General features: G+C 44.2%; 1 protein-coding gene across 2 annotated transcripts in view; it reads right to left on the reverse strand.

The window, feature by feature from the left end:
- The window catches only part of Naprt (nicotinate phosphoribosyltransferase), a 36,032-nt gene that overhangs the window by 4,158 nt on the left and 10,525 nt on the right, over positions 1-21,349 (reverse strand). Inside the window, exons 7-13 of one of the 2 annotated variants that reach the window (XM_084601038.1) lie at positions 18,859-19,084; positions 15,907-15,939; positions 15,039-15,119; positions 6,621-6,723; positions 5,873-5,958; positions 5,660-5,731; positions 3,346-3,453 (exon numbers count right to left, since the gene is read on the reverse strand). In XM_084601038.1, coding sequence (XP_084457164.1) covers positions 3,346-3,453; positions 5,660-5,731; positions 5,873-5,958; positions 6,621-6,723; positions 15,039-15,119; positions 15,907-15,939; positions 18,859-19,084 — 709 coding nt within the window. The remainder of the gene's footprint in view (positions 1-3,345; positions 3,454-5,659; positions 5,732-5,872; positions 5,959-6,620; positions 6,724-15,038; positions 15,120-15,906; positions 15,940-18,858; positions 19,085-21,349) is intronic. The other variant, XM_084601039.1, reaches the window with a different exon arrangement.

A 21,349-nucleotide genomic window follows, 5' to 3' on the forward strand; every position in this document is an offset into this window, starting at 1 on the left:
GCATTGCTCAGGTGTTAAGTGCCAGCTTTGGTTTATCCCTCCGGTGATCGCTGTATGCTTCTCTTGCATCGGAAATGGCAAAACTTTTATTCACCCGCAACGAGGCCCTTTAACGACAATGAAAGCAACAAAAACTGTATTTATTATGCGTCAATACTGCAATAATAACATTAGATGCACATGCGCGCTTTCTGGACTGCGATGCTATTTTCTTCCCTGCCTAGCTCGGCTGCGTAGTATGTTGCATGTGCTCTCCTGTGCAAAGTTTCTTTTTTTTTTCTTTTTTTTTTTTTATTTGCAGTAGGAACAAATTGTTCAAATCTGTGATAAAATCAAAACAAGCTTTTCCTAATGTCACACTGAGTACCTTGAAGTGACTGCACCCGAACGACGCAAAACGTGTAATAATAATTAGTTTCTCTTGTTTGGAAAGTTTGAAAAGTTTTGTTTGCACGAGGTGCTGAACGATTGAAACAAATAGTCTATTCCAAGAACGTTCTTTCTTACACGTTCTCGTTACAGATCACAATGGCATACTGCTGCGTGCCACTGTGCTGGTAAGGCAGCAGAAAGGAGCAGCATGGCATTTCCCGATATTCCATGAGACCCCAGCTGAAGCTGCGCTGTGCGAGCAGTGGCTGACAGCAATACGAAGAGACGACTGGGTCCCAAACTGCAACTTATTCAAGGGAATCCAGCACACATTTCCAACACTCCGATTTTGCAAAGGGTGAAAGGTGCCGCCTGAAGAAGGGAGTTGTGCCATCAGTGTTCACCGACTACCACTCATACAGTTGCAATGTCAAACTTTGAAGGAGAGGAACAGTGTAAACATAAAAGAGAGCAGATCTGGAAACCCACCACAGACAAGGTGAGCCCATAACAAAAGCGTGAATGTGGAAATGATAACGTCTGACACTGACAGCCAGGTAGCTTAAACTCTCCAAGTGGCAGCTATTTTGAAGTGACACAACTGCATTCAAGAGACGTTTGTACAAACCAAGATAAAGAACTTCTTGTTCTCGTCGACAAAACAACTCAAGCTGACATCAGATCTTCCAACCTTCTGTGGAAAAAATGAACCGTCTGATAGCAGCAAGAATGAAGTGGAAGAGGAGGGAGAGAGACCTAAAGACGCAACTAGTCTCTTGTTACCACAGTAGATCAATTTAAAATGGAGCTGAAAAGGCTTAAATAAGTCCAGTTTTAAAGATATGACATCTATAAAAAAAAAAAAAAAAAATGAAAGAAAGAATTGTTGCAGTTTTCCTGCTGTACCATGCTGTCAATTTCAAGCTAAAAAATGCCAATATGGTCGGAAGACGCAGTACGACACTCGCACAAAGGCCTATGAGCTACTCTTGTAGTTACTCTTGTAGTTACTCTTGTAGTTACTCTTGTAGTTACTCTTGTAGTTTTCTTGTAGTTACTCTTGTAGTTACTCTTGTAGTTACTTCTGAGGCACAGCTGCTGCTGTGAAATATTTAAATGTTCCTAAATTTCGCTCCATCTCATTGTGCACTACCAAATAATTTTCTAGTTACCAATGGCGCGAGTGGAACACAAGTGAGGCCGAGTCGTGCGGTGCTTTGAGCCATGCACACACTGCATAAAACTGCGCCAAATAAAATGCCATAGCATTGGTGCTACTGCCTAGTACGTGTCGTAATCGCTTCTTACACTTACAGCCAGTTGGCTTTAAAAGTAAATATACTGAATAGGTACAAGTCATGCTTAGCAGCAGTTATTCCACGAGCAGGTAACAGTGCCCGCCCCGCCAACATTCATACCCCGGTGCCTCAACATCAGTGGCGCCCTCAGCAACGGGGGCAGTGGTGCCACTGCACTGTTTGCGCAGCGCGTTGACAAGCATAGAAAGTATAAAGAAGGCTACGGCTCACACTTTGACACCTGCCAGCAGTAAATATTTCTCCAACACTTTAATCAAAGGCAGGACAATTCTGTGGCACATATAGGCCTAATCTACAAAGTTCTTGAATATGATGATTAAGGGAAGCTTATGCAACCATTTCACACACTGGAAATGGTGCAGTGTTGTTTCGTCAGCAGTAGCCTAAAATGGATGGCATCTTACACCTGCGATCAGCATGCAGCGCAGCAAAGGAGCCACATCGACAGCTGCCCCAGTCCTCAAAATGTCACCACGAAACGTCTTGACTAATCACAGGCGGCGGCGGCGCGACCCGCGGTGAGCGCCGCTGCGCGGGCTGCGCATTTTGGCTGAAGAAGGGCGATTTCTGCTTTATTCTGCGCAATTTCAATCTGATATTCGACTTCGTAGTATGAAAAGCTAAATTTTTGCAAAAAGTGCTCCAGTGTCCCCTTAAGTGTCCGCAATAATTTTGTAGCGAGAGCTACATTGGCCCCAGTCTCACCATTTCGCCGCGCCTGTAAAAAGAAGAAGGAGGAGAAGAAGGCAGTCGTGGGGGGCGGTAGCTGGCAGCTGACATGGCCGAGCACTAACTGGACCTCCTGACATTACATTTGGCAGGAGCTACCAACTCGGGCCTCTCCTTTCATATGGGAGGGTTATATCACAATCAGCCTGAAAAAACCCTTGCATTCACGCTATCCTTAGGCCACGCAGGTGCATTCACACGGCTCGGTTAAAGCAGGGCTTTATATTGTAATGTGGTGGCATGACAAGCGATGGAACGGCGACACAACAGAAATAAAACGACGTGATGACATGACTATGAATATGCTTTTATGGCCAGCGGGCCTGGCGCGAGCACTCCGCCCCACGCCACTGCCCGCTTCGTCATCTGCGTAGCATTACCCGGGGCCACCGAGCGATCGTCCCAATCGATTGCTAGAAATTGGCTGGTAGCTTACGCTATGGCGTCATCGCGAAGGTGGCAATAAAAAGAGAGAGAAAGAGGTGTCGTAGTGGAGGGCTTCAGACCACCGCGTAATAGAGGCTTTCGCCTCATCGCACTTTAGTGGTCAAAAGTGCCCCCTATGGCATAAATAAAGCTGAAACCATAGGGTAAACTACTATGTGCAAAAGCTATGACTCTACTTCAAGTCGAACCTAAGCGTAGCCATGCAGATAGCTCTCGCATAAGTCCAGGTTTAACCATAAGCTAAACCACAGCTAATTTTTTTGTAGTGTTCATTGAACAGGGCCACTGAGCGGACAGCATTTAGACCGAACCAAAGCAAGTTTGGCAGCATTTAAGAAAACTCTTTCCAGTTAAAAATTTGACCAAACATGGAGCATAGCAACACACACATACAGGATGTTGCAATTGCATAGCTTATAAACAGTCTAAGCTAGAGACAACCAGTTACAGAAACGATAGCCTTCTTGCTCGAACGTACCTTGTATGGTGTTGGGTTCAGGGTTCGCTTGATGTCCGGACGAAGGGTTTTCAACGACTCTCCAACTCTGTTTCGTATGGCATCAAGGGACGGTAGTTTCCTTGCAATCTGAACAAATTGTGCACCATATGGCACCTTTAGTGAACGACTCTGTACCTTACAGGGCTAATGCCACGAACGTGTGATTAATTTCCAGTATTAACTGTATATGAAGGAAGCCAGAAGTCATCAGAACTAGTACAGGAAGTATGATGTCCACCGCTATGGACAAGGGTGGCATTGGTGAACGCTCTTAAGACTAGGCTACACAGAACATAAATACCGATGAGAATACAGAAGATTGGCCAACCGCTGCAGTAAGCTCAGTTGGCATAGCACTGTACATAAAATTCAGAGGTCGTTGGTTAGGATCCTACCAGCAGCACGTGATTATTTTTTGCTTTTACTTTCTAATCAATTATCTTTCAGTCACAAAGTGATTACATAAGTAGTTCCCCACTGATCAACACCACAGATAATAAAAAATTATTTCATCGCTTTCCTTGGTTTCAGTGATTACTGGCTTCCTTCATGTGCATTCCACAATAAACCCTTCATTTTTCTGCCTTTCCCAGCTCAATATTGTAACTGTAGTTGTTGCAGGAAAAATTCAACAGGGGATAAACAAAGAACTGCACATTGCAAGACCTCTTCACGATCCATGCCTGTGGTACAACACAAGCTATTTCTTTAACCTGCTCCTGCTGCTCACTATTATATCTGCAAGAAAGCATACTAATACCAGGTATGTTGTAAATCCCAATAATCTTTAAAACCAGAGAGAGCCTTGAAGAGTCACAGTAGAGCAAATGCCATATAAGATGCAGATATCATGAAGCCTTAAACAACAACAAAATAAGAGACAGCTGACCAACGTTTAAACAGAAAGAAAAACATTACAGGGAGGTGAAAAAAAGAAATGCCTAATGATGGCTACTCCTGTGATATGTACAATAGTAGTGCTAACTTGTTTACACCTTGCGCTTTTGTTTTACACAGGGCCAAAAGTGCTTATTTTTGTCAGAAATGTGTTGATCCAAATTTGACCATGTAATAATTTCAACACACAACCTTGAGTGCCATTGCAAGGCATTCTGTACTACAGTCTTGTTGCAGCTGTGCACCCCGCCTGACAACGATGAAGTAGTGCAAGACACGCGCAGGAGCTATGTGTACAAGGTGTTCACATTAGAGCAGATGCTTTCAGGAAACAAATGCCACTATGCGCTTGCCGAGAACCTTTGCCATAACAGCTAGTGCTAAACAAGTCTTTTGATCCCGCTTGCATCCAAAAGATTAAAGATCAACGTTAAGAATGCATCCAGCTTTTCTTGCATAGGCATCCATATATCCCAAGCAATACTAGAGTGACGATGATGTTAGGAGCTGTAGCCGAGGCAAGGCAGCCATGGCATGAAGCCTCCTGCAGTAACACTTCCATTTTTTGATCTGTTCTGATTCTAAATTTTATAAGGAGAACATTTTTCGAATGCATGTGGTGGTAGTAGTAGTAGTATAAAATATTTGCGTTCCATGATTTATGGGTTAAGGGAAGGGTTGGTTAGGTCCACAGTCCGGGACTCCGTTGGCTGATGCCGCTGCCCGACCTCTCGCCAACAAGGTCCTTTATGCCGCAAGGTCGCAGCTGGACAGGGCCACCTCCCAATCTGCCCACTTTGGGATTTCTTTGCGAGGTGGCTTGGTATTCTTGGCAAGCCCATGCCATATGGTAAAGGTCTGCTTTCTGGCCATAATATGTGCATTTAGGTGAGAAAGTACCTAGACTAATTTTGTGCAGTCTAGCTGGGCTGTTGTAGGACAATGTTTGTAAACGCCTGAGGTGACGCTCCTCTGCATTATTGAACCCTTTAGCAGGTGCTGGGAATGTTTGTCTCGCTAAGCGGACGTGTTGCAGTATCTCACGATATTTAGTCAAGGGCTGAGGGTGGTCATGTGAAGGGAGTGATGAGGGAGCCTAGGAAAGGAATGCTCGGACGGCGGCGTGTGCATACTTGTTTCCCTCTACCCTTTGATAACCAGGTACCCAGATTAGTTCTTTGTCTGAGGCCTGGTGTCTGGCTTGAGATAGAATTTTACAGGCCAAGGGAGAGTGATCCCTACTATTATTTCTAGAAGCACAAGGACCTTTGGGCGTGCAATAATTTGCCACAATGTGTCGCAAAGCCTTTTAAGGTAATCCCCGTGCATGCATATGTGTGACATGACGTGAAACGTGTCAAAAAAGTAAAGCAGATAATAGGTCTGAAGCACTTGCCTTGCCGCGATCCCACCACAACAGGCACAGATCTTCAATGAGGTCAGGAATCACATATGCACGCTTCGATTCCTGTTTTTTGAGGGAGACAAGCATAGTTTAAGTACTGCCAGCAGTTTATGAAACATATCTAACACAGTGCATATTCAATATCGGCTACTTAATTATATCAACTCATACAGTAGTAGTAGTAACTCTGAATCAGAAGTTGACCTGAAATGGATGCCGACAGAGAACTCGCTTTCCCTTCTCCGGTGGGGGATCGTCCATTCGCTGCATCAGGTCCAGAAGGGCATAGCCTGTGCAAGCAGTACATTAAGTAACAATGTGCATGCAAGAAATCCATGCAGTTAGAGTAAACACTGGCAGCTTCCCAACCTACGGTACCTGTCAGATGCCTGTCTAACAAAGGCATCTTGCTTCACACAAAGAGCAACAGCTGAGAGAGGTGGCAGTCCACAGCTCCAAAAGCTAATGAACGCTCGGTGGCACACATACACTGCAGACGACAATAGTAGCGAAAGCTTCAAAATTAATGCAGGAGATCTAACCGAGCAAGAATATTTAACGATGAAACATAATTGTATCATTTTGCCACAATGAAATGGCCACAGATTCGTCAAACAAAACTCACAAAACTAATTTATAACCTTGTACTGAGTTGTGTAGCTCTCTTTTGGTCCCTATACGCTGTTTAAAATCAGCAGTCATAATTTAGCTACAAAAGTAGCATTCAACACTTCACTCGGGTGACCTCTTTAACATTTTAAGGTCAAAGCATAGACGGATAACTGTCTATCGATTTCTTCTAAATATGGCTGGCAGGAGCAATACCTGAACTTAGTTTTTTTTTTTCTAGCTTTTCTATCCAATGAAATCTACATTTTCATCAAAGGTACAGCCTTTTTGCTAACAAAGTTAGGCCTAACTTTGATCTGCCTTCTCATGTGGTTATTCTCACCTTGTTGCCCATAGAGGCGATAACAGGCCTTCTTCCCTGGTATTGTCACCTTCTGGATGTCGAGGCTGAGCTTGATGCACGAGACGTTCTTCACTTCCACCAGCTTCGCAAGCAACCAACAAGACATTTTTAGCAAGGTGTAGAGAAATGCTGTTCACAGCAACTACATAAGCCTACACAGCACAAATCCGTGTCCGCACCCATAAACTTCTTGCAGCCTGTGGCCCAGCACACAAAAGCAAAAACATACATGCTTGTGAGCATGTTGAAGATGTACAATTGAGCCTTAAGAACTATCAGTAAAAAGTGATCAAAGGGCACCGTTAAAAGCAGCTGCACTCTCAAGGGCACAATAAGCTGTATGATATGTATATAGAATGTCCGCTGAACGAAAGTTTGATGACAGCGAACAATATTGCAAAGCTTTTCAAGCAGGATCGCTTGATATAAGCAATAACTTGACATATCCAAGCTCGATTGTACCATCATGTACAAACTGATCAGGGACTGTATTCTGAGTCAGCATAGTTTCCAGAAGTGTCTATTTCGCTGTTTTTGCTCTCATTTCCTTGGTGGAGATTCAGGAACCGAAAGTATGGCAACTCAACTCACATCCAGTTTCGGTGTTCTTACCAATCAGGCAACTATGTGAGGGCAAAAACAGCACTTCTGAAAACAATAAAAACTCTTAATGCGGAAGCAGAAATGGCGAAGTAATGATTAAAGAATAACCATGACATTGAGCATCCCAAGCCAATCACAAGATAAACACTGACATGAAAGTGCATGCAAGAACACCTGGAGAGGCGCGTTTAGTGCTAACCCTTTCTCGACAGCAAAAAATGAACAAAAATGGGACCAAATATACCGGAAGTTTTTTTTCATTCAGTTCATAAAACTTTTGTTCTGAATAAAATGAGGCTATTTTTTTAACTTCGTGGGGTTCTTTTACTTCAGAAACTGAATGAAAGAAATTGCTTAAAAATGGCTTTACTAGATGGCGCACATGTCTTGGGGAAAAGCATCTTGCAGATTTCGGTGCACAGTGAAATAAAGAATATGAAAAGAAAATGATAAGATGGAACAACATAGATGTGAATAGCACATACATTTCATAGCACATCAAGCACAGTTAGTAGGTCACTTTCGTTTGGAAGGATTTGATACATGACGCAGCACAGGGGCCCGCAGCACAGGGGCCCGCACCACACTGTTCGCACTAGTACCACGTTTCCCTTCTTTGCTTTTCTTCTTTGATACACCTTTGGTTCCAGACTGGTAGCAAACAATGCACCTGTGCGTGGGTGTTGCTTTCATCTCTATGGGGGGGATGCTCTTCTCTATGTAGCGTCAACAAGCTGCTTTCGGGGCATTTCACTCACTGCGGCATCTTCTCTTCATCTATATTTTTCTGCAGCAGTTATTCCGCAAGTTTTACCCAGAAATCAAGATGAGTGCCTTTTCCACGAGACTTTTAGCACAGAATAAAGGCATTGCAAATAGCCCTATCCATAAGGTGTCAGAAAACTTCCTTCTGGCCATTTCTAGTACAAGGGTAATAAGACAAATTTTGGTCGCATTTCTCCACACCACATATTGTGTTGTTGTAGTTCCATAAAATAGTTGGCTTCCGTTTTACATCACCTCTTCTGTTCAGAACTGTCCCCATAGTTGTTGCAGCGGGCCAAGGTGTATTTTTCTCGGGCGGGCTGGGCCGGACACCCCGATTCCGAGCCCATGCAACTTTTGAGAACGCACAAATATGGCCATGGTGCGATAAAAAGCGTCTAGAATGCACAATATTTCCCACGTCCTTTCCATGCAAGACCTTCAGAGTTTTTTCGCCGGCATCAACCCACCTGTGCTCCGCGCCATGAACGAATCTTAGCTAGCCGGCTAACTGTCAATGACGGAGCAGAGGGGCTGCTTGTGGGCTATAAATTTTGAGTTTCACACCTCCGCTTCGGTAACGCTGGCGCAGATGTTTAGGCATCCATTTCAAGATGCGTGCCATGCTGTCGCCTTTCACACGCTGTTGAAGCAACGCATAGCTCACAGCATTCGTGGTGCTTGAGTTTCCTCTGTCTGTGCAGGCAATGCAGTGGCATGCCTTGCCGGCACCATGAAAAGCACACATTAAACACACGCAGTGAGCCAGATAAGCTCACCGAGTACTTCACCACAAAATCAATCCTATTTTTGGATTTATAGCTAGCGCATTTTTGGAGAAGCAAAAAAGCTGCTTAATAATAATATTAATTGGTTGAAACGAAAAGAAAGGTGCAGTATCTCTCACACTTGTACTGTGGACACCTGAACCACGCCAAAAGTCACTTACCCAAAACTTGCTTTCCTTGCTAAGAACGTGTTATTCATTCCAGCTACAAGTTGGAGCACCGAAAGAAACTTCAGCGCTACCGCATTCATTATCCAGGAGCAACGTGAATAAACGCCTCAAACCTTCATGAATGCAGAACTTGTTGTTTTGCATAATAAATAGAATTGTAAAGAAAATGACCTGGCGCCAGCATGAGACGAAAGCGCTAGCTATTCAAGCTAGGACCTGCAAGCGCCACTTGTTTTTTGCATAATAATAAAATTGTAAAGAAGAAGATGACCTGGCGCCAGCGCGCTGGCACAAGACGCGAGCACCAGCTGTTCGAGCCAGGACCAGCAAGCGCCTACCTTGACCTAGCCCTAGCAAGCGAGCTCACCCTACTATAAAGCTCGTTATAATCTTGGTGGAGTGTGCGAGAACTGATCCTGGAGCTATGCAGTCGTACCCTCGGTACCACGATGCAATCCGACGCCATCCAACCAATCGCTTCTTTACAGCCGCCCGCAACCTGCCCTGGTGCGCTTAGTCAACGGGATCCTGCTATTTTCAGTGGCACTGAAGACCATGATGTGGAGGACTAGCTGTCCTCCTACGACCAGGTGAGCGCTCACAACCGGTGGGACGACAGCATGAAGCTGACAAATGTTTTCTACTTGACGAATGTTGCGAACCTTTAGTTCAAAAACCATGAATCGGTCTTCGGCACCTGGTTCGCTTTCAAGAACGCCTTTATTGACATCTTCGGGCGTCTGGCCGTGCGCAAACCTCGCGCTGGGCAGTGTCTTCACTCTCGTTCCGAGCAGGCTGGTGAAAGCTTCACCAGCTACATCGAAGACGTCCTCGACCTATGCAAGCGCGTCAGTGCATCAATGATGCAGACTCACAGCGTCAAACATGTGCTTAAGGGCATTGAGGAAGACGCCTTTCACCTGCTTGCAGCCAAACGCCCCATCTCTGGCTGCACCGTTATGGCCGTCATCAATCCATTCAATTGTCTTTTCTTCGTGGTGAGTGTCTGGTACAGGTCCAGCCTTTTGCCTCGATGCTGGAATGCGACACCTGCGATGATTACCCTTGTGATATACCGGTCGTCGAGCTTACTGCTACTTCTGCTGGTTCATCTCCAGTAGACATCTTCGCCAGTTCTATTGACGATAAGCTCACGCCGACTCAACAGACCCAGCTTCTTGCCCTGCTTAACTAGTTCCGTTCCTCTTTGATTTGTCACATCATAGTTTAGGCTGCACATCAGTTATTAAACATCGGATTGACTCCAGTACCCATTCGCCCCTGCGCCAATGACCTTACCGCGTTTCCGCGACCGAACGTCAAATCATCGACGAACAAGTGGCCGACATACTTAAGCGTGGCATTATTCAACCTTTGCACAGTCCTTGGGCCTCTCCCGTCGTTCTTGATACCAAGAAAGACTGCTCTATTTGTTCTTGCGTTGACTATCGGCGCTTGAACGAAATCACCCGTAAGGACGTCCATCCCTTGCTTCAAATTGACGACGCCCTTGACTGTTTGCAAGGCGCTGAATTTTTCTCATCTTTGGACCTCCATTCCGGGTACTGGCAAGTACCACTGGCCGATATAGACCGTGCCAAGACAGCTTTTGCGATGCCAGACGGACTGTACGAATTTAATGTCATGCAGCTCGGACTGTGTAATGAACCTGCCACGTTCGAGCGCATGAGGGACACAATATTGCGCGGCCTCAAGTGGAAAACCTGCCTGTGCTATTTGGACGACATTGTTGTTGTTTCGCTGGATTTCCCAACGCATCTCACTTGATTGAAATATGTGTTGGAATGCATTACTGCAGCTGGCCTCCAACTAAATTTAAAGAAATGTCACTTAGCCGAATGCGAATTGACAATTTGGGCCATGTCGTTTCTAAAGACGGCATGCTCTCCAACTCAGCTAAACTTCGTGCTGTCACTGCGTTCCCGAAACCATCTACGATAAAGGATCTCTAAATTTTCATAGGCTTCTGCTCTTACTTCCGACGCTTCATCCAAAATTTTGCGTCATCATGCCATTGACAACCCTCTTTCGTAGAAGCAACGACCTCTCCAGCTGGTGTTCTGCCTATGATGAAGCGTTTAGTACACTGTGCCGACTACTTACCTCACCGCTCATACTGCGGCATTTTGACCCTGATGCTCCTACTAAGAACCACACTGATGCAAGCGGCACAGGTATCGGTGCTATTCTAGAGCAACGTGAACCCGGGTGTGCTGACTATGTTGTCGCCTACGCGAGCCACACCTTGACGAAGCCGGAACTAAACTACTCAGTTACTGAGGAGTGTCTAGCCATAGTTTGGGCAATAGGGAAATTCCGCCCTTATGTGTACGGCTGACCCTTCGAAGTCATTACGGACCACCATTCCCTGTGTTGGCTGTCCTCCCTTGAAGCCGCCTCACTTGCTGGGCGTTACGGCTTCAAGATTGTGATATTCGCGTTGTGTGGAAGAAAGTATATGATGCTGACGCACTGTCTCGCTCCCCTCTACTCCCTGAAAGTGTTTGCGATTTCCTCATCGACTGCAGTTCCTTGTCTTTGACCAACATGGCAGTCGAGCAGCCCAGAGATCCCTGGATCGCATTCCTTCTCGCTTTCCTTTCGGATCCTTTGCCCATTTCGATGCCTCGAGCAATTAGCTGCCAGGCTGCTCATTTTACACTTCGCGACGACCTCTTATACCACCAAAATTATCTTTTTTACAGCCACAAATGGCTATGTGTCATTCCTCGACACTTGTGTTCAGAAGTCTGCGCTTCATTTCACACTGATCCACAAGCCGCTCCCACTGGAGCATTCAAGACTTATACTCGGCTTCGCTTGCATAACTACTGGCACGGAATGTACACCTACGACTGCAAGTTCATCCGCTCATGCCTCGATTGTCAACACCGCAAGGTCGGCCATCGCCATTTCACCGGCCCCATGCACCCTCTCCCTTGCCCGTCAAGACCTTTCGACCGAGTAGGCATTGACCTCTATGGCCTGCTTCCCTACACTGCAGCCAGAAACCGCTGGGTCATTGTAGCGGTAGATCATCTCACCCGCTACACCGAAACCGCCGCTCTACCTGCTGCTACGGCACGCCTTCATCTTACACCACTTCATCCTTCGGTACAGAGCACCACAGGAACTGCTGAGCAACCATGGTCATTTATTTTTATCTGAAGTGGTTTCATCCCTCCTGGAGCAATGTAACATCACTCACTGCACTACTACAGCCTACTACCCACACACTAATGTTCTGACTGAAAGATTCAACCGAACCCTAGGCAACGTGTTGTCAATGTACATGGCTGCCGACCATTCCAACTGGGACACATTGCTACCCTTCGTCACGCATGCATACAACACTGCTACGCCAATCACTACGGGATTCTTGCCATTTTTCCTATTATATAGACGTGAGCCATCCTCACCAATCGACACCATACTTCCTTACCGGCCTGACTCTTCTGAAGCCACCACTGTGTCTAAAGTCTCTAGACACGCTGAGGAGTGCAGGAAGCTCGCCTGTTCGTTCACATCTTCCGACCAGGGCCGACAGAAAAATCGTTTTAACACCACTTACGCCACCGACAGCATTCTTTCGCAAGCCCGTGTTTGGTTACGTCTGCCTTCTACATCACCTGGCCTCTCCTCCAAGCTACCGCCAAAATACCAAGGACCCTACCGCGTCCTCGAGCACACCTCACCCATCAAATATCTTGTTGAGCCCGTCATGCCTTCGCCAGACCTTTGACGACATGGCCGTGAAACCGCCCATGTCTCTCGTTTAAAACCCTACTATGACCTAGATGTATTGTTGTTCCCTTAAGTCGCCAGTATAGCTCCCACTTCTCCTTGGAGGTGATTGTAAAGAAGATGATGACCTGGCGCCAGCGTGCCGGCACGAGATGCATGCACTAACTGTTCAAGCCAGGACCTGCAAGCACCTACCTTGACCTAGCCCTAGCAAGCAAGCTCGCCCTATGATAAAGCTCGTTATAGAATGATAATTCAATCTATGTTCTACAAATTTGTCATCTTAAATACGAGAAATCAACATTTCAAGATCAACTCATCACTTTGAATTTTTTTTTCTTTCTGCATCGCTGCTTCAACTGCAATCGTAGCATGTCGGGCTGGGCCCTTTCACGTTGGGCCAGGCCGAGCTCAGGCCTCTGTATAGGGCCCGGGCTAGACTCGGGCTAAATATTTCGGCCCGCGCACACCTCTACCGTCTGTTCTCCGCTTGATAAGTGCATCTACGAGCTTTGCAGAGTTGTAGTTGTCAACTATTACTGTATACCCCGTGTCCAGAAATGGCTCCATCAGTGTCATTACAACCTTGGTTCCCATAGCCATTTCCTTCTCTTCCGGCACCGAGCTTCTACTCATGTAGAGTATCATGCTACAAATATAACTACAGCTCGACTCAAAAAGAAGAAAAAATTTCGATATCCGATCCTCGCTCTTGTTTCGGGGGGCATGTACTGCTTCCATCTGAGTCTGCCTTTGAAAAGTAAGAAACTTTCGTCGACTGAAACTTGTCTTTGAGCTTCTGAAGTACAGGCCATAGCCTCCGTGGCTTTGGATTTATATAGGCTTTCTTGTCTGTTTCATCTTTGTTGTTCACAAAATGGAGACAACACATCAGCATTTGGAAGCGGTTGCAGCTCATTACGTCTCCAAATAAGGGCGTGCGAGAACATCCTTCTTTGACTAGAACAGATGGATCTGGGGTTTTACAATGCCTTGCAAAATTGCAAGAGCTTTAAAAACTGTCACCTCTTCCTTGTCAATGTCCTTCCACGATGAAGATTAATTGGAACGAAGTGACTTCCTTGCATGCTGGTTCGTTTCAGTGACCAAGCCACTACCTCGTCAGTGTCACGTGGTGCATTGGTTATTCTAGGCATTTGAGTAAATGGCAAATGCCTGAAGGCAGCAGGCGGATGTGACACGGTGATGGGGCACCACTCACGGGCAGTCGCAAGGTCCTCCGTTCCGTCCGCAGAATCGTCATCGTCAGAGTAATCAGATGAGAACATGTCATTTTCTGTTCCCAAGCAAAACACTAGAGAGCTGTCGTTCGATGAAGAGTCGTCAAAATACTCTCTTTTACGCCCACTGTCATTCTCATGCGGCACATAGGTAGGTAGCCATGTTTCCCGCACAGGTCGCAAAGATGGGAAAGTAGTCAAAGAAAGACATATGACACATCATGGACAAATTTGGCCGTCTCGTGTCAGAAATCGCAACTAGATGGAATAAGACGATTATAGCCATCATTGGTTCATTGTAAGAAAAATTTTCGTTCATGACGGATATAGTCGTCGCTGGTAACAATGGTACATGACTGTACTCGTCATCGATAGAGAAAGGGTTAAGCAAAGTGTTGTGGCTCTTACCATTCCTACGATTTCCTCGACTGTTCACAAGGGCAAAACGTAGTTTACTATGGTTTGTTTTAGTTAGCATGCAGGGCTTATTTGAAAGGTGCAGGAGGAGTAGACACCGCCCAAAGCGACAAGTTTACATAGGCAAATTATGCCGAACTTTTTTTGATGAAAAAAAAAAGAAAAAAAAAAGCCCTAGAAATACACTGTTCAAATAAATCTAGACACTATTCATTTAAGCAACAACACAGTTCTTATAACATAAGACATGAGTCCTTTAGTCGAAATTTTAGATTTCATCACAAAGGTATACACTCTCCCTCCCAAAAAAATTTGCCTTGGTTCAGAGAGAGAGATCACACCATGTCTTCGAAATTTAATTATGTGTGTTGCCAAGTCTTTCCCGTCCTTAAAAGTAAGCAGTATTTTCAGACCGTTTACATTTTGTAAAGTCGAACACAGTGCTCATAACATTCACGGCATTACAAGCACACAAAAATGCGCTGATGTGTTCTGTGCAGTACAGCACTGCCGGTCTAGATAGTCTAGATAGCTATTAGAAACGAGTGCCCCAAGTAATAGTGCACGAGTGAGTAAGAGGAGAGGACACGGCTATGATGAAAATTCAATGGCTCGTATGTGCTACTGGAGGTTTGTCTTGACATTTACCTTGTAGACGCAGCCAAGGGCGGGCTGCTTTTGACAAGTCACCAAGTGGGTCCCGATGCCAAAACTGTTTATCTTGTGCCCCTGCAAAGAAGTCAATGAGAGAGGCAATCTAGTTGTAAAAAAAAAATTAGCTGGGGCTTAGCTTTAGTTAAGACCGGTAGGTTGCAAAAGCAATAATAGCATGGCTAATAACATGTCGACAAAAGGTCCTCACTGTTCAAAGCGTCCATTACATTCCATTCGGAGTCGTCATCGGTTGAGGACGATTCAAGAGAGGCATGACGCGCTCGCCTAGCTGCATCTTGAGCGCGCCGTCGAACGAGACGCTGTTCCCGTTCTTCATCTGTCTCTGTAGCCCACTGTCGTTTCCTGGCTTCACCGAGACGGCGTGACTTTTTTTTCTTTTTATCAGGATGCATAGTGAATGCCTTAGCTGAGCAAGCGCGAGCATTTATATACCCATCGTTTTCCTCCTCCTCCTCTCAACTGCGAGAGAAGAGGTGACAGCAGCGCCTCCACTTGGTAACAGCGCGGCTTCAGCTGCAGCGCGCCGTGCCTACCGACCGCCACCACCCGACGACTCGACTTGGTAGCCCATCTCTCGCAGCTGGTATGACATCACAGCCATCTGGGGTCATTAAAGGTCGAATGTGCCTACCGCAAAGGGCTGAATATGAGAGTAGTATTGCTTTCGCAATTATTTCGCAATTAAAAAAAAAAAAAACAGGACAAGAAGCACACATGTACAAAAACAGCACAAACACTTGCTTTCTCAGAGAGAGACCGTACTGAATCACACCAACAGCAAGACTGAGACACAAGAGACCTGTACGAGGAAATGATGCTGCACTCAGGCAATGCTCCTTACACAAGTGGTGCCATGGTTTATGCTCTTCCATGCCTGAAAAAAAAAAGGAAGAGACGAAAACAGAAGGAGAGGAGCAAAAGCAAAACCTCAGAATGCTTAACCTTTTCACTTCATCCACATACTATATCTGGCAAAATGTTTGCTAGGGCTGCTAATTACCTTCAGCAAAAATTTATTAGTTTCACAAATTGAGCACTGGGCCCGTATTCCGAGTTCGCACCATTAGTGTCATTTTCACTATTTTCGCCCTCACATTCAATTGGTGGAAATGCCGGAACCGGAAGTGGTGGCACGCGAACCGACATCAGGTTCCAGCGTTTCCACAAATCAAGCGACTCGAGGTGAGGGTAAAAACGACGAATATGCCTTTCATATTCCAAATAAACATTCACTAAAGTCGAAGGCAGCTAATACAACTCATAATCATGCAGTGCTCGGCATTCTCTTTATTTGAAGAATGGCGATATCATGCCTCAGCCCCAAGTACTATATCACTAGTTTTTTTTTCCTCTTTTTCTTTATTTTTCACTGTTATTTAACTTTGTATGTACTGTCAGAAATGATGCGCCACAGAGCTTCATCTTTTGCAATGCCTAGTAACTATGTTTGAAAAGAAAAATCGACATGTAAAAGAGCAGAGGAATAGAGTTACAGCACGGGACGATTCCCTACCATGATCTGCTTCTGCGTCGGGCCACTGCTGTGCCTAACAAGTGACCCCCTTCTCATGGCTATCTCTGCATGAGCAGATATCTCCCCGCAGAAGCAGTTTATGACAGAGAAATGCAGATCGCACTGTGCTAAAGCTGCATTTTTGTCCTCTTTATATATCTGCATTTACGGCTTGAAAGGACAATGAAAGAATTCTGAAGGTTGCCAGTAAATGTGTTCAATGCGTAGAATGATCCACGCTAAGTAGGAGTTCAAGGAATAAATCCAGCAGTTTATTATTACCTTAAAAAGAAATTGGCAATTTTTAAGAGGACAGATCCTGCTCTGCACTTGTATATACAGCAGCCGGGCATGGCAGGGCTGAAGGTAAGGTGTGACAACACACATACACCACCACCTCCAGTTGGCTCGTGCGAGTGACGTGAGCCTATCGCGGAGTTGCTGCAGACATCGTCAGTGTTCAGTTGAGCCGAGTTTCTACAAAGGGCATGCTTGTAGAGTTCAAAGCCCATTGTGGTTGTTACTCGAAGAAATTGTGCCTTAAAATTCAGGCGTATGATGTCCTCCACAATGGTAGCGGTGAAAGGCGCTTAAACAATTGTACTGACACGCTGCTAAATGTTAGGGCTGGAGGAAGTAAGCTAAATGGGTGTCGATATGAGACATATTCCTGAATGCAGCATAGTCCCAATGTGTTTACTTTATTCTCCAAGTATATGAGTTAAAGGGGGGGGAGAAGGACCATTTTTATTTGCAGATATCTTCAGTGCTAAAGCAGCTGGTTCAGAAATACTTGCGGTAGAGCGATGAGCGACAGAATACGTATAGCTTCTTTGCCTTGCCTAATATTAGAAAACATAGGGTGACATTCTTTTTTTTTCAACTAATTTAGAAATTCGTATCTTGAAAGCTATGAAGGATGCCTGTTCGGTTGGTGCAAGTGAGTTTTACAATAGCACACGTGATCTACATGATAGAGTTGGTGATGATTAAATGAATTAACTAAAGTTAAGCAAAGCCCCCTACAGGCACTTGAAATACTGTCTATGCAGCTATATTTTAGTACAAATTCTAACAGGATGGTGTAAACATTTTAGTTATTAAAGTTCTTCTTCTATTAGCCTTTCGAGTCGCTTATATTTTTCATGGTGTCAAACAAGTTAACATGAAAAAAAGAAGGAAACTCGCAGATACGAGATCCACATTTTCAAAAGAAAAATGACCCTGAACCACATTTTTCACATTTTGAGCTCTTGTATTATGGTTTTTTACTTTTATATCAATACCTTTTAAACTTTGCATATTTTTTCCGAAAATTTTGCACTGAAAGACTTTCTTTGTTACGTCAATGCTTAATTGAAATACTATTTATGAGCATGAAAGAATTTTAATTGCTGCACTTTGATATATCTTACATCAGAGTTGTTTAAATGTGTCATTTATTATAACATTTTTTTGCACTACTGCATGAAATCCCCTCTTTTCTTCATGGCCCTAAAAGGGTTAACTGTGCTAACTAATCTGACAAAGATTCCAATATGAAATCAACATGGTGTCTGAGAAAGACTTATTACATATAACATGCAGTTAATAACTACAAAAATGCGGGCACTGGAAGCAGAAGAATGTACAAAGATTAAGAAAGGGAAAGAAGTATACTTTGGCGGTGATTTACAACCATTTCTCACCATTTTCTTTCAAATGTGTTATAAAAGTAATTTCTCTTTTCCATCATTCAGTGCTCTTCTTTCCCTGCCTTGTGAACTCTCTTTTTCAACGTTTCTGAACGAGGAAAGCCATAGGCACAAAAACTCGCTCAATTTTTATTTCTGGTTAATTAAATATTTCTGGCTAACCCCAATGTGGCTAACCCCAACATGATAGAACTGCCTCTTTCAAAAAAACGGTAGCAGCAGATCAATGCAATAACGCAAGTATTCATAGCACTACATTATCAGTGCCACGAATAGCAAGCGCTTCACGAGTGTCAAGCCCGAAAAACACCTGACGTAGAACATGGTTGCGAAGCAAGGTTTCGATTTCAGATGATTTCCACCTCATCAAATTTCTAACCAAAGTACATTCTGGCAAAGTATCAATGATGAAAGTACAAGACAGCCTCCCAAAAAAGAGAGACCACGAGAAACCAAGCCTAGTGCTGTCCAATCATCACCACATATCAGGCAAAGTAATCTCGCTGTCAGCACACATAACCTAATTAGAAACTTTACCGTTAACACAGATGGGAGAGGACCCGACCAGCCGCCATAATCCACTCACCTGCTCATTCAGTGATATGATGGTCTCCTCATTGATGTCATTGCTAGCGACTATGGCGAGGCTCTTGAACCAGTCTTGCTGGTACTTGCTGGCAAGCTCATGGAAGAAGTTGTAGGCACACGAGGAGAGATAGGCCAGGTCACCACTGTCTATGCGGATGCCCACTGCCTGATAGCCAAGATCATTGAGCGCCATGGCAACGGCACAGAAGTTCAGCAGTCCACTCCTGTGCCAGAGATCATGTTGCGAGATTTTCAGTTAAGTTCAGTCGTTCAGTCTATCTGACTCTTCGTGACCCTATGGACCACTTTCCGGTCTCCCATCGTCTTCCTTATATCACATAGCTTCATCTGCAGCGCCTCGAGGATGCCATCTAACCATCACGTTCGCTGCCTACCCCTTCTCCTGTGACCCTCAATCTTTCCCAGCATCAAAGTTTTCTCCAGCGACTCCTCTCTTCTCATCAGATCACCAAAGTAGCTGAGCTTTAACTTTAGAATTTGACCCTCCAATGAGCAGTCAGAATTTATGGTCGACAATATCGACTGATTTATTCTTCTGGCAGTCCAAAGAACTCTCAAGAGTCTCCGCCAGCACCACAATTCAAAAGCGTCACTTCTTCGGCGGTCAGCCTTCTTCACAGTTCAAATCTCACATCCATGCATCCAAACTGGAAAGACCATAGCATGAGGTACTATACGGATCTTGTGGGATTTTACTCTATCTTGAATAATACCACTAACTTCGTTTTGAGGCTGCTGCAGATTTGTCACAAAATGCCAACGACAAAAAGGAAGTTCATGCAATGGAAGCACCAACACAGGAAGGTCAATAATCGTATCTGACATCATCAAAACAGGTTGTGTGATATATCACACAAAACAAAGCGTGCACAGTAAGTACGGACCATATGATTTGTTAACAAGAGGTATGTATGTACAGCCTCGTCCACTTCTAGCTAGAACACAATCACTGCTTTCAAGGTGTCATTGCATCCGACCCGGCCACGCAGTAATCTAAAGTGGCTGGCCATGTGAAGCAGCACATCCGTGTCTCTGTGTGCTTGCATCGCTTTGCATCGATATCTGCCTGCGTCAGATACAATGTTGCTTTAAAAGCAGTGACCGTGTTCTAGATAGAAGTGGACGACCCTGTACATGAAGTGCCAGGGTATAATGGTTCATTCAAATACTATCTGTGTGACACTAGAAAGAAAACTGCTGAGACATTAAAAATTAATAATCTGCACTTCCTGATCGCTTGAGTGGAAAATGGAAACAAAATGTGTTAATATAAAATTATATCCTACAAGGTGTTTTGAGTGTTTTGTTCTCATAGTTCTTTTTTTTTTCTGAGACTGAAGTGTAAGAAAAGCACGAAATCCAGTTTTTAATGTGCCTTTTATGAGAAGAAGGACGAACTTGAAATGTGAGGTTTGGCTACACAATTACTAATATAGTGATGACACTTGATTTGTTCATGAGTTCAGCTGGAGGGTGATTACACTATATTCAAAATAAACCTAACTGGTTATTGCTACACACTTTTCTACTTAATCTATATGCATCCCTCTGGGTATGGAAGACTATACATGACATTTAATGCAAGTACAGAATAGAAAAGAGAACAGCGTAACATTAAGTTGGTATCTGCTAAGGCAGATGGGACCGGTTGTTTAAGAAAGAAACAAGCGAAAAAAGCGTTTGACAGTATATATTGCACATGTCTAACCTATAAAATATGAAAAAAAAAAAAAAAAACTCTTCATATACTTGTATCCTTAGAGTGCTTATTCATATTCAACTCCACAAGGAAAAATGGAGGGCTTTTTTTTTTTCCTAATGCATGTCATAAAAAATGATTTCTTGCGATTCAGTGTCATCTGCCACTCTCGACATGCTATCCTGTCAAGAGCACTGATAGCAGTTACACTCAATATTCATGCGATTTTACTTTTATTCGGACTGTTGCATGAAGATTTAACTCCAGGTCATTTATGTAATGGAGAAATAAGACACTATAATACCATTCCATGGTGTACATCAGGTTATACTTTAACAAGGCCCAATGAGTGGCCGTCACATTGCGCATGCTTGCATCGGTCTCAAAGATAGCCTTATCTAGTCCGCAAATTTGTCATAGCAGAAAAAGTGCTGAAGTCTGAATGTCACTTGGTGCAATACATGACCGAATTCTATTGATGAGTCAAGGACTACGATTTCAACTTTTCTGCGTCTAAGAAGAGCAGATGAAAGATTTTAGATTGCTCACCATGAGTTGAAACTCAGATGATAAAAAATGAAATAATTAAGGGTGAAACTAATTGAAAATACTGACTGAAGCCACTGCCCCCAGATCTGCCAATTAAAAGATAGAAAACCCGCAACAGGAAGCCCCAAAACCTGCTAAATTCTATATTTGCACCAAAAAGTTGATTTTTATGTATTTTATTCTGTTATTTGGCTTGTAAGCAGTATAACCAATATTCTAA

This window comes from Amblyomma maculatum, chromosome 4 (assembly GCF_055883805.1).
Source record: "Amblyomma maculatum isolate TAMU_Amacu chromosome 4, ASM5588380v1, whole genome shotgun sequence".
In the NCBI taxonomy this organism is placed as follows: domain Eukaryota; kingdom Metazoa; phylum Arthropoda; class Arachnida; order Ixodida; family Ixodidae; genus Amblyomma; species Amblyomma maculatum.